Source organism: Apium graveolens, unplaced genomic scaffold (genome assembly GCF_009905375.1).
Source record: "Apium graveolens cultivar Ventura unplaced genomic scaffold, ASM990537v1 ctg4280, whole genome shotgun sequence".
Classification (NCBI taxonomy): domain Eukaryota; kingdom Viridiplantae; phylum Streptophyta; class Magnoliopsida; order Apiales; family Apiaceae; genus Apium; species Apium graveolens.
The window spans coordinates 68,192-82,248 of record NW_027418473.1 but is presented as its reverse complement, the minus strand read 5'-3'; the positions used below and the strand labels follow the sequence as shown (position 1 = coordinate 82,248).

At 32.6% G+C, this 14,057-nt stretch overlaps 1 protein-coding gene across 1 annotated transcript; it reads left to right on the top strand.

Moving 5' to 3' along the window:
* The first annotated feature begins 11,893 nt into the window (after window positions 1–11,893).
* On the top strand, window positions 11,894–12,664 carry LOC141701667 (uncharacterized protein At4g02000-like). The gene has a single exon (XM_074505301.1). The coding sequence runs from the start codon at window positions 11,894–11,896 to the stop codon at window positions 12,662–12,664; it is 771 nt and encodes a 256-aa protein (XP_074361402.1).
* The last annotated feature ends 1,393 nt before the right edge of the window (window positions 12,665–14,057 follow it).

The following is a 14,057-nucleotide window of genomic DNA, read 5'->3' as shown; positions in this document are numbered from 1 at the left end:
GCTTGAAATCTAGCACACAGACATGTAGCAAACATTATATCTGGTCTGCTAGCAGTTAAATATAAAAGTGAACCAACCATGCCTCTATAACTTGTAATGTCCACAGACCTTTCAGTCTTATTTAATTCAAGTTTGGTGGCAGTGGCCATGGGAGTTTTTGCAGATGAACATTCCATTAAGTCAAACTTCTTTAAAAGATCATGAATATATTTAGTTTGACTAATGAAAATTCCATTACTAACTTGTTTAATTTGTAAACCAAGAAAATAGGTTAGTTCTCCCATAAGGCTCATTTCATAATTACTTTGCATTAGCTTAGCAAACTTTTTACAAAGTTTATCATCTTTAGAACCAAATATTATGTCGTCTACATAAATTTGAACAAGTATACTAGAGCCATTAACATTCCTAAAGAAGAGAGTTTTATCAACAGTACCTCTAGTGAAGTGATTCTCCAAAAGAAATTTTGATAAGGTTTCATACCAGGCTCTAGGTGCTTGCTTCAGTCCATAGAGTGCTTTCAACAGATAATATACATAGTCTGGAAAATTTGGATCTTCAAATCCTGGAGGTTGACTTACATAGACTTCTTCCTCTAATTTCCCATTTAGAAATGCACTCTTGACATCCATTTGATAGACTTTGAAATTGGCATGAGCTGCATAGGCTAGAAAAATTCTGATGGCTTCAAGTCTTGCAACAGGAGCATATGTCTCATCAAAATCTATTCCCTCTTGCTGAGAATAGCCTTTAGCAACCAATCTGGCTTTATTCCTTATGATAATGCCATTTTCATCCATCTTGTTTCTGAATACCCATTTTGTGTCAATAGGACTCTTGTTCTTTGGTTTGGGTACCAGCTTCCAAACTTGGTTTCTCTCAAATTGGTTTAGCTCTTCCTGCATAGCTAATATCCAATCTGGATCCAATAAGGCTTCTTCCACTTTCTTAGGTTCCTCCTGAGATAGAAAACTACTATACAGACATTCATCTTGAGTAGCTCTTCTTGTTTGCACTTTAGATGATGCATCACCAATGATCAGTTCAAAGGGATGATTCTTGGTCCATTTCCTTTGAAGTGGAAGATGTGCTCTAGATGAGGTGGCCTCAGTATTGTCATGATGTGAGACAGAGTGTTGACTAGTTGAAACTCCCCCTGAGTTGTTGGTCCTTTGCAGGGAACTTGGAGTTCTATCAACTGATGATGTAAATCGATTATCCGTTGATAAACTATGATCAACGGATGCTTCATTTAGTACTTCAACGGATGATACACCATGTCTTTCAACGGATACTGCATTGCCTCTATCAACGGATGCAGAATTCTAACTTTCAACGGATGCAGTATTTTGTGCATTATCCAAGGGCATGTTTTGAATCCCTTTTGAAGTGTTATCTCCATCAGTCTCCTCTTCACTATCATCACAATATATCTCAATGTTGTCAAATTTGAGTCTCTCATATTGTCCCTCATCTGTTAGTCCATCAATCTTTTTATCATCAAACACAACATGCACAGATTCCATAACAATGTTGGTTCTTAGATTGTAGACCCTATAAGATTTTCCAGCTAAATAACCAACAAATATCCCTTCATCAGCCTTTGCATCAAACTTCCCTTTATGGTCAGATTGATTCCTTAGTATAAAGCATTTACATCCAAAGACATGAAGAAAGTTTAGAGTTGGTTTTCTTCTCTTGAACAACTGATAAGGAGTCATGCCTTTAGCTTGATTGATCAAAGAGATATTTTGAGTGAAACAGGCACAATTAACAGCTTCAGCCCAGAAATATGTTGGTAACTTTGATTCTTCAAGCATTGTTCTGGCAGCCTCAATTAAAGATCTGTTCTTTCTTTCAACTACCCCATTTTGCTGAGGTGTTCTTGGAGCTGAGAACTCATGCATGATTCCATTTTCTTCACAGAACAGCCTCATTGATAAATTCTTGAACTCAGTTCCATTGTCACTCCTGATATTCCTAACCTTCAGGTCAGGATGATTATTGACTTGCCTGATGTGATTGATAATGATTTCACTTGCTTCATTCTTTGATCCAAGAAAATAGACCCATGAAAACTTTGAGAAATCATCTACAATCACTAAGCAATATCTTTTTCTTGCAATTGACAATACATTGACTGGTCCAAACAAATCCATATGTAGCAGCTGTAATGGTTCATCAATTGTTGTTTCAAGCTTCTTTTTAAATGATGTTTTCCTTTGTTTGCCTTTCTGACAAGCATCACACAAACCATCCCTTGAGAATTCAACAAGAGGAATTCCTCTTACTAGGTCCTTTTTGACTAGATCATTCATTGTCTTGAAATTCAAATGGGATAGCTTCTTGTGCCATAGCCAACTCTCAACTGAACTTGCTTTGCTGAAGAGACAAGTAATAGATTCTGCATTTGCAGAGTTGAAGTCAGCTAAGTACACATTTCCTTTTCTAACTCCAGTTAGAACCACTTTGTTGTCTTTCTTACTAGTGACAACACAGGCTTCAGAATTGAAGGAAACTGTATTCCCTTTATCACATAGTTGACTGATGCTCAGTAAGTTATGTTTGAGACCATCAACTAATTCAACTTCATCAATGATGACATTCCTTGTTGAAATCAAGCCATATCCCATAGTAAACCCTTTGCTGTCATCTCCAAAGGTTATGCTAGGGCCAGCTCTTTCCTTAAACTCTGTGAGCAGGGAGAAATCTCATGTCATGTGTCTTTAACAGCCACTGTCCAAGTACCATAGATTTCTTCTATTTCCCTGCACACCATAAAATCAATCAATTTGATTTTGGTACCCAAGTTTCCTTGGGTCCATTCTTGTTAGCCTTTCTCCTAGACTTCATTCCTCCTGCATCTCTAGACTTAGGTAACTTTGAGTCAACCTTGGTCTTGGATGTAGTTGGTTGAGGTGTAGGGTTAGTCACAGAATCATTTAGCACATTTGGAATATGATAAGGCATGGATTGTGCATACATGTTATTCCACATAGGCATATTGTATGGCATTTGAGGCATACTAAATGCAGCAAGATAAGGATTGTTAAAATATGGCATGTTTGCAAAATGTGCATAAGGATTCTGTTGAGACATAGTAGGCATAGCATGTAGAGATGATGCAGACATGTTAGGCATGGAAGAGGGTACAGTTATGGGGGTTTTCTTAATAGATTTGCAATTAGCAGATAGATGATTAACACTACTACAATGCACACAGCTTTTTCTAGGAGCATACCTATCAGGTGTGTAATTGTTATGTTTGTTAACACCTACCTTCCCATTTCTGTTAGATTTTCTTTTAGTTTCCTTTTTATCCTCAACCATCTTGAGCCTATTATTTAACTGTTCTAAGGTCATGTGCCCTATATTCACCTTACTGACATCTTTGGATGTGCTTGCTTCTTCTTTAACAAAGTTCTTGGAAGTTGAACCAAACTTTTTGTTGAGTTTCTTTAGATTTTCACTAATAGAAACATCTGCCTGTTTTAATTGAGGAACCTTCAACGGATGCTCATTTTCTTCCTTCAACGGATAACCTTCATCATCCGTTGATTCCACATCCGTTGACAGCCCATCAATTAATTCCAGTTTCTTTTTGTTTTTATCCCAGGCAGTTTCACAGAATGATTCAATTCCTTGGACCTTGGCAATTTGAGCACTAACATCCCTAGATGTTTTCCAGGCTTTAATCACCTCTTGCTCTCTCTTTAATTGATTAGAAAGTATTTCTACTTTCTTAATAGATTCAGCTAGTTCATTCTCAACAGATATACAATGCAGCTTGGTTTTCTCTAGGTCAATCAACTTATCTTCTAACATAGCATTTCTATTACTTAAAAACAGATTGTTCTCTTTAATCCTACTATTTTCTTTAGCAAGAGATTTAAGAGACACACGCAAATGATACAATTCAGTAGACATGTCATTAAAAGCATCATTGCACTCTTCTTTAGTAAGTTGTGTTACATCAGTAGTGATTACCTGAGTTGTTACCTGATTGCTTGATGAACTAACTTCATTTTCCTCAGAATCAGCCATGAGAGCTAAGTTGACATACTCCACATCTTCATTCTCTTCCTCTCCATCAGCTGCCCAATCTTTTTCTTGAGTAATGAAAGCCCTTTCCTTTTGCTTGAGCAGATCAAAATATTTCTTCTTGTAATCTACTTGGTCAAATTTCTTCTTTTCAGAAGTTGGCTTTCTACACTCACTTGCAAAGTGTCCACTTATACCACAATTGAAACACTTGAACTTTGATTTGTCCACCATGTTCTTATGAGGTTTAGTGGCTCTAGTGTTTTTCTTAAACTTCATCTTTGCAAATCTCCTGGACAGAAATGCAAGATGCTCATCAACACTATCAGAGTCATCTTGACTGGAGTTGTCTTCATTCTCAGCAACTTGCTCTTTTCCTTTGCTTGATTCCTGATATCTTGTACCATCTTTGGAGTTTGATGTAGATCTCACAGTTTCTTGTCTGCATTCCCTCTCATTTTCAGCTACCAATGCAACTGAACTTCCTTTCTTTCTCCCCTTCTCCAATACCTCATCCTGTTCCAACTCTAGTTCATAAGTATTCAAGATTCCATATAATCTTTCAAGAGTGAAGTCCTTATAATCCTGAGAGTTTCTTAAGGAGACAGTCATGGGTTTCCAGTCCTTTGGCAAGGATCTTAAGAATTTAAGATTTGAATCCTTCACCTGGTACACTCTACCATACAGCTTCAATCCATTCAACAGCTTTTGGAATCTGTTAAATGTGTCATTTAAAGATTCATTTTCTTCAAAATGAAAATACTCATACTGTTGAATGAGAAGCTGCATCTTGTTCTCTTTTACTTGTTCTGTACCTTCACACAGCAGCTGAACTGTGTCCCAAACCTCTTTGGCAGTTGAGCAATTTATCACATTATCAAACATATCCTTGTCAAGACCATTAAACAAAATGTTCATAGCCTTCTTATCCTTGTGGACTTCTTCTGTGTCTTCCATTGTCCATTCTGCTCTAGGTTTTGGAATGGATTGACCAACAGCAATTGTGGCCGTAGCAACTGTGGCTACTTTGTGGGGAATGTGAGGACCATTCTCAATACAGTTTACATAACCTTCATCTTGGGAGAGTAGATGAAGGTGCATTTTCACCTTCCAGTGGTGATAACTGTCTCTGTCAAGAACTGGGATTTTTACTCCAATATTCTTCTTACTCATCTTTGTTAGATTCCAAGATCTTTAAACTCTTTGTTTGTCAAGAGCCTGCTCTGATACCAATTGTTATTTCTAGAGAACTAACAATGAGATTTACAGAAGGGGAGTTGAATGTAAATCTCAAAACTTTTTCAAGTTTTGAGCAGTTTATAAAGACTGTGTGTTCAAGATGAACAAGTGTGTGAATTGCTTTAAGCTGATACAGACAAATATATATTCAAACACAAATGTAAAGAACACAATAAACCTTTAAAAACTTTTCTGGTGGATTTGTTGTTCCACCAGAGATGGTATTTCAGAAATTCTGTGATCTAAGAATTTGATCACAGCTGCATCCTAGTACAAACTAGATAATTTTTCTCTCAAGATTTTTCTAAACAGCTCTGGAAAAATTCTCATCTAATTACTAGCTACTACTTGGTTTATATATTACCAAGTTTACAAGTGAAGACAAGGATATAATAAAATAATAAAGTAAGATCTCCACTTGTTTCTTCTCCAGTTCACTCCAGTACTTTGTTGACTTAATGTCTCTTTATACTAGAGTAGAACGGCTGCTTTTTCTGATGTTCCTGAAATTAGGCTGCCACATTTCAGTTATCTCTGTTCACCCACGTGCCTCTGTTTGTAGGTACAACTACCACTTATCAACGGTTAATCAACAGAACATCCGTTGAAGCTTTCATCCGTTGATGCACTCATCCGTTGAAGGATGTTATCCGTTGAAGCTTTAGAGACATCCGTTGAAGCTTAGCTTCTCATCCATTGAAGGTCTTTAAGTCATCCGTTGATACCACTTCATTTATACAAAATTACAAGGCATGAAATATTTACAATTGGCCTTCCTATCTGCATATCTTCTAGTAGTCAACATGACTCATAGTTTCTCTCAACTTCTAAGAATTACATCTTAAATACAGAGACTGAAATATGCTACAACACTAGACTTATTTCTAAGTAAAGCTACACCATCAACGGATAGCCAAAGTGGTCTTATCCGTTGAGGCTACAGACACTGAATTTCTACTTAAGTGTTTTGTTAAACATATCATCAAACTAATGCACATATATTCCTAACACATTCCTTCTCTAAGGGGGAGATAAAAGCTTAAGTAATAGTTTGGAGGATTCCTCAACTAAGGGGGAGAAATAGCAGGGAGGAGGAAAAAGGTAAAGCACATGTACACTACACCACACCATTGTTGTTTGTAACTACGAATCCTATTGTTCGGGACAGATGGTAAACACAAAGTGATTTTCTAGTGATCAGAAGAAGTGGTATGGTTCATCACTATTCTTCATAAGGGAAGAAGCTGTTTTCCAAAAAGGGGAGTACCATTAGTTTTTATCTGCGGATCATATTGTACGGGAGATGTGGTAAACGAAGGTGATCTCCTTTAAGCAGTTGATTCTCATAGGGGGAGAAGCAAGAGAGATATGCGCTTCTCAACAGGAAATGTGGTTGTACAAAAGAAGTTGTTGATAATTACTTCAAGACTGAGAAGTATTATCTGGCAGAGATTTGAAGAACCAGGGAAATGAAGATGAAACTACTTGAAGATATGTTCAGTCTAGAGGAACATCAATTTCTTTTGGAATCTGGAAAATGTTAAATATAATCCAGAACTTTTCTGCTATTTACTTTGTATTTCTGTTTACATCTTTTTCTTATTTGTTAGTTGAGTTATCCACTAGGTATTTGTTGTTATTGTGTAACAAACAAATAGGGGGACATTGAAAGGCATATGTCATAGTCTATTTGTTTATTCGAGGATTTAACTCATCTCAAATAAAAATGTAACAAGTAAATAGTGGAACTATCATCAAAGAGATCTCACAAAGTAACATCTGTCAAAGGATTCAAAAATAATGTTCATCTACAGACTTGATGAATTACTTCACTGGAAGAAGTTCAAGAAATTGATCAAGCCTCAGTGATATAAATCAAGATTGTGGATTTAATCAAGTGACAGAGATCTTGTCATGGTATCAAATAATTATAGGGATTTAATCTGAAGAAAATCAAGTTATCAAAGTCAAGACATGAAGAAACGTCACGGAAGTTAGTCACTCATGAACTAGACAGTACATCGAGTGTCAACATTGAAGTGGTGGAATTGATTCATAATTTTCAGAAGATTTTCAGAAGAATGGTTGTTCAAGACTAGTATTAATTCTCTATTAATTAATTAAGTCATATAATTTAATTAAGAAAATAAATTTTATATGCAAAGATTAATTAATTTATTAATTGAATTAATTGATTAATTAATTCTGAGTTAATATTATGAATTTTCAGAATTGATTTTAAATTTATATTCAATATTAATTCAGCATGACAATCAATTGAACTAATATGACAATCAGATTGTCATACCGATTGTCTTGCTAGTTCAGGTGATTGTCTCACCGATTGTCTTGCTAGTTCAAGTGATTGTCTCACCGATTGTCTTGCTAGTTCAAGTGATTGTCTCACCGATTGTCTTGCTAGTTCAATCAGATTGTCTCACTGAAAGTCATGCCAATTTTCAGATTGTCTTGTCAGTTCAATTCAGTTCTGTTGATTAAATTATAAAAGACAAGGAGCAGCAGATCATTCAACACACATTGAATACAACACAACTACTTAAGAACAAAAAGAAACACAGCAGCCACATAAGCTTTTACTCAGCATTTCATCTCTCAACTGTAAATTCAAGATCATTAATTTCTTGCAAATAAAGTTAAATCTAAACTACTAGAAATCATTCTCTTGTTCTTGTGTAACTATCTAGCGGATCAAAATCCCTAGAACTTAATCTCATATTGTTTCGAGTATTTGATCTTTTTATTGCAAAAATAGAAAAAGTTCATGTCGAATTTATTCTAGATTTGTGATAAGTTATTTGAGATTAATCCCTTGTAAACGATACCGTTGTTGTAACACCTTTCAAGTTTAATAATAGTTTTATTTAAGTTGAATTTTGTTTCACTTTTTTATTCCGTATTAAATTCAATTAAACGGTAAAGTTTGTATTCAACCCCCCTTCTACAAACATATTGGGACCTAACAAATATGGTCTATTCTGTCCAGATCGAATATATATTTGATTCGATTCGATTTTTTTTAAAAATATTTTGGTTCGGACTGAATAGACCGGATAAACTAAATTATAAATATTATAATTTTAAATTATATATATTTTGCATATATCTTAAAAATTATAATCATAATTTTTAATTTGTAATTATATTTACACAGTATTAAAACTCTACATATCACCTTACTTTAATTATATTTTAAAATTTTAATTTTTTGATTTGAAATTTTAATACATTTTTTTTATAAAAAAAAATCCGCCTGTTTGGTCCAAAACCGGACCGAACCGAATTATTTCAGTATGGTCCTTAATACAATTTTGGTCCAGTTCGATCCAAGAAATAATGATAATTCACTGGACCGAACCGACCGAATGTTCAGCCCTAGTGATTGTGGTGTGGGCGGTGCGGTTTTTCGTCAAACTGCACATGAAATTTGATCAAATTTTCAAATCACACCCATACACGTAAACTCAAAAATCGCATAAACCACACCATGAAGTGCAGTGCGGTCTGGTGCGGTTTGTGCGATTTATTTATTAAAAAAATAATATCTACATACAAATATAATAAAAATTTATCTAATAAGAAAACTTAAAATAATATATTTGTATTATAAAAGAGTTATAATAAAGTAAAGTAACATATCATCTAAAAGAGTTTGGTGACGAAAGTCGTCAACCAAAAAATGCAAATCAGCTATTTGATCTCCGTCATTCCTAGTTGAGAAATGTGAAAGAAATAATTTTTGGTATCTTCAAATCTCGATTTACGATGTTAAAATTTGCACCTCAATTTCCATTTCAAGTACACACAGAGTTGGTATTAGCTTGTGATGGCTTACACAATTTTCTTCAAAAAGAATGTCGCTCTGATGAATTTCTTGTTGAAGTATATTAGATGATCAATCTTCTGTCACGGAGAAAGATGATAATCTTGAATCAAATATGTTAAATCAACATAAAGAAATGATTAGTATAAATACTTGAACAGTTAACATCGCTAATTCTACGTGGAAAGATAGGCCTCGTAATGCGATAAATAAGGAAGACGGTGAATACCAATATGATGAGAGAAGGGAACATAACGAATTTTAAGTGATGATTATACCCTTTTTTACTAATTGATGAGTTGGACTTGTTATTTGATTCTTGTTAATTAATTTGAACTACAATATTCTTATTAGTTGATATATTAGATTATTAAATAAAAAAATACTAAAATAATTCAATAAAATCTACAAAATTTTATTCAATCCACCCAATTCATCAAAATCCATCAAGATCTGCATAAAATTAAAAAAATCAACATCCAAATTTATGTGAAATTTAAATAATTCATGAATTTACAAAATTAATTAAGATACATGAATTATTAACGGCTTGGGATCAAATGATAACTCCTATACTGGGTAACTGAGTAACTTAAGTGTAGTATTGACATGTGTCACAAAACTTATAACTTGTCTCACGTCTCACTTAACGTCTGTTTACGGTTTTTATCCACAAAATGTTACTTTTTTTTCTTTCCTTTGTACATTGTTTTTTCTTTCTTTTTATTTATTTTTTCATTGTCCATTTACTTTACATTTACAAATTAAAAATTAAATTTGCATAATTTTTTTTATAAAAACATAATTAACATATTTTTTTAACTTCCATACATAAAAAATATAATACATAAAAAAGTACACCAATTTAAATTAGAGGACATAATTGAAAAATATGTAAAAAAAATAGAGAACACATAAAATATAAATTAGAGGACATAAAAAATACAGAACACACAAATATAAATTTACAAAGCACTAAAAATATAAATTATTATAAAAACATAATTAACATAATTTTTTAACTTACATGCATAAAAAAAGTATAATACATAAAAAAGTACACAAATATAAATTAGAGGACATAATTGAAAAATATGCAAAAAATTAGAGAACACATAAAATATAAATTAGAGAATAAAAAAAATACAGAACACACAAATATAAATTTACAAAGCACTTAAAGTATAAATTATATAATATAAAATATAAAGTACTTACAAATATAAAGAAAACATAAAAATTTTAGGTGTTATGTAAAAAATTTATATGTTATGTATTGTTTACATTTACAAATTAAAAATCAAATTTTCATAATTTTATTTATAAAAACATAATTAACATAATTTTTAAACTTACATACATAAAAAAGTATAATACATATAAAAGTACACAAATATAAATTAGAGGACATAATTGAAAAAATGCAAAAATTAGAGAACACATAAAATATAAATTAGAGGACATAAAAAATACAGAACACACAAATATAAATTTACAAAGCACTTAAAATATAAATTATATAATATAAAACATAAAGTATTTATAAATATAAATAAAACATAAAAATTTTATGTGTTGTGTAAAATTTTTATGTGTTCTGTAATGTTTATGTGTTATATAAGTATTTAAATTAGTGAACATAAAATATAAATTATAAGTTATAAATAGATATTTATATTATGAAATATAAAATTAATGAACACATAAATTAAAATTAATGAACATAAAAAATTACAAAACACATAAAAATTAAATAAACACAAAATATATAACAAAACATTAAAATTTACAGAATACATAAAGTATAAATAAAAGAATATAAAAATAAAAGGTATTTCAAAATTAAGGAACACACAAAGTGTACAAGAAAATTTATAGAACATGAAAATACTGGGAACACATAAAATAAAAATAGGGACTGAAAAAATTAGATAACATATCAAAATTTAAAGAACAAAAAATATATAGAAATATACGGCACATAAAACAATCAAATAGATTTTTAAAGAACAAACAATTACTATAGAACATAACAATGTTAAAAAATACAGAACCCTAATGAAAAATATCCAGTACACAAAACAATTAGAGAACATGTATTTTCGCTGACTTGTCCAATAAAAATTACAAAATATTTAACATAACAATTACATATTATATAACATCAATCAAAAAACAGAACATACAAAAACCACGTAGCATTAGTTAAAAATACACAGCACCTACACAATACATAACATAAATCATACAAAAATAATAATTAAAGAACATAAAAAAATATAGAACACATAATTATTAGATGGAAAAAAGAATACTACAATGTAAAATATTTAAAAGACTTAACACACATAACTTTAGTTTTAAAACAAAAGCTAGGGTTTTTCTCTCCAGGTATCGAAAAAATAACAAAAATAGCCGATTTTTGAAAAAATTTAACAAAAATAGTCATTCTGAAAAAAGTGGTCAATTTTGGCCGATTGAATACTCCACTGTCAGTTGGGTATCCCAATTTGTATAAGATACTCCACTGGTAGTTGGGTATTTCATATATGGGATACTCCACTGTCAGTTGGGTATCTTATATAAAGTGGATACTCCACTGACAGTTGGGTATCCCATCGGCCAAAGTTGGCCAACTTTTCAAAAATTGGTTATTTTTGTCAATTTTGTGTAAAAATAGAATAAATTTGTCCTTCACCTCCAGGTATCTGTGAGAGGTTCTGAGTTTTTCTCTCCTTTTCTATTATTAGACATGTGGGAGGCATTTCTGCAATGGATAAAAAGGATAATCTGGAGGAGTTAATGGGAGATTTAGACATTTCCAATGATAAGGATGAGGAGTTAGTTTTTGACGATGAGATTGATGAGGTTAACAATAAATTTGAACTTTGTCTGGTGGGAAAATTTCTCACAGAGAAGAACCTTAATGTGAGAGCGATGAAGTCTGAAATGGTAGATCTTTGGCGTCCAGCTAGGGGAGGTAACATCAAGATGCTGATAATGGGACTGTTCTTATTTCAGTTTTACTACAAGGATGATATGCAATGGATGATGAACAATGATCCGTGGTCCTTCGATAATGCAATTCTGGTTACTAATACTATTCCGGCGGGGGTTGATCCTACTAAGGTTCATCTTAATGAAGTGGAGTTATGGATTCAAATTTTTGATTTACCGAGTGAGTTTATTTCAGAATCCATTGGAAAACAATTAGGCAATTTATTTGGTTCTTTTGTTATGTATGATCAAAACAATAACACCAGCATTTGGAGGGAGTATATGAGAATTAAGATTAAGGTGGATGTAAGAATGCCATTAAAAAGAAGAAAGAAAATATGCAGTAAGTACAGAAAGGAATGCATTGTTAGTTGTAAGTATGAGAATCTGGCTGATTTTTGCTTCTTATGTGGAATGTTGACCCATACAGAGCGGTTCTGTAAGAAAAAGTTCGATGGAGAGATAGACGGCCTTGTTCGTGGTTGGGGAAACTGGCTAAGAGCTCCTTCGCGAAGGGGGCGGCGCAAGGGCGGAGTAAGTGGTTGATGGATGAGGGGGTAGAGGAATGGGGAGGAAATTTTGGAGGAGAGAAAAATCAGGGTGCTCAAAATTTGAATGCAGATTATCCAGGAAGTAAGCAGCGTGAAAAATGGAAAGCTGTTACAATTAATACTATAAATCGGGGATATGATAATCAAGAGATATTTATGGGAGCTACTGAAGCGGGAATTAATAATTTAAACGAAGAGGTTGGGCCAAGCTTACATGAACTTGATGGGCTTGATGTGGAGGAAAGAAAAAGAAAACGGGTTGGGCTCAATGATAGAATGGACTTGGATAATAAAATTGATACAAACAAAACAGATTCTGGGTTTTCTAAAGCTGATTGCACTGAATCTTCTGCTTCTTTATTGGCTAAACTTGCTCAGCAAGCTAGCCATGGATTATTAATTGCCTAAGTTGGAACTGTAGGGGCCTTGGGAATGCCCGTACAGTTTGTGTTCTTAACGATCTAGTGAGAGATCGTAAAGCTGAGGGGGGGTTGAATACAAACTACACCGTATAATCGAATTTAGTGCGGAATAAAAATTGAAACAAAATTTAAGTTAAATAAAAATATTATTAAACTTGAAAGGTGTTACAACAACGGTATCGATTACAAGGGATTAATCTCAAATTAATTATCACAAATCTAGAATGAATTCGACATGAACTTTTTCTATTTTTACAATAAAAAGAATCAAATACTAAACGCAATTTGAGATTGTTAGGTCACACTTTCACTGTAGAGGGGGTGAATACAGTGTTTATTACAATCAAATCAAACTTCAAGAACTTATGTAACAGAAAACAAACTTTATTGAAACAATAAACTCTGTTACAATCTGGAACTGTTATCTCTCAGTGATGAACAAAATATCACGAGAGCTGCTAGGGTTACAGTAAATAATATTCTCGATAATGATAACACTTATAGTGTAAACCCTATGTCTGTGTTTATATATTACACAGTTACAAAATAATCGCTAATTGATATGGAATATAATTCTGCTTCCTAATATATATCAATCAGATATCTTTTCTTCCAAGTATTCCATTCTTTATGGAATTCCTTCTTCATGCATATCTCTTCTTATGTTTATCTTGATCTTCTTAACTTTAATCAGCTACTGTCCTTATCTGATCGTCCTTCAGCACTTAAGTTCTGATATCTATCTCCTGATGCTTATCTCCTGATAACATAAGTACTGATATCCCTTAAGTCCTGATGTCCGGTATAAGTACTGATCAGTTAAGTACTGATTTATCCTGTTCAAATAAGATCTGAAATCTAAACATAAAACATATTAGCCATGACATTATCAAATATATCTAACAATCTCCCCCAACTTGTAAATTAGCAAAATATACAAGTTTAACAGATATTTGATGATGTCAA

Bases quoted from the DNA above. Each gene is read 5' to 3' on its own strand.
- LOC141701667 (XM_074505301.1), top strand. From the start codon at position 11,894: ATGGATAAAAAGGATAATCTGGAGGAGTTAATGGGAGATTTAGACATT.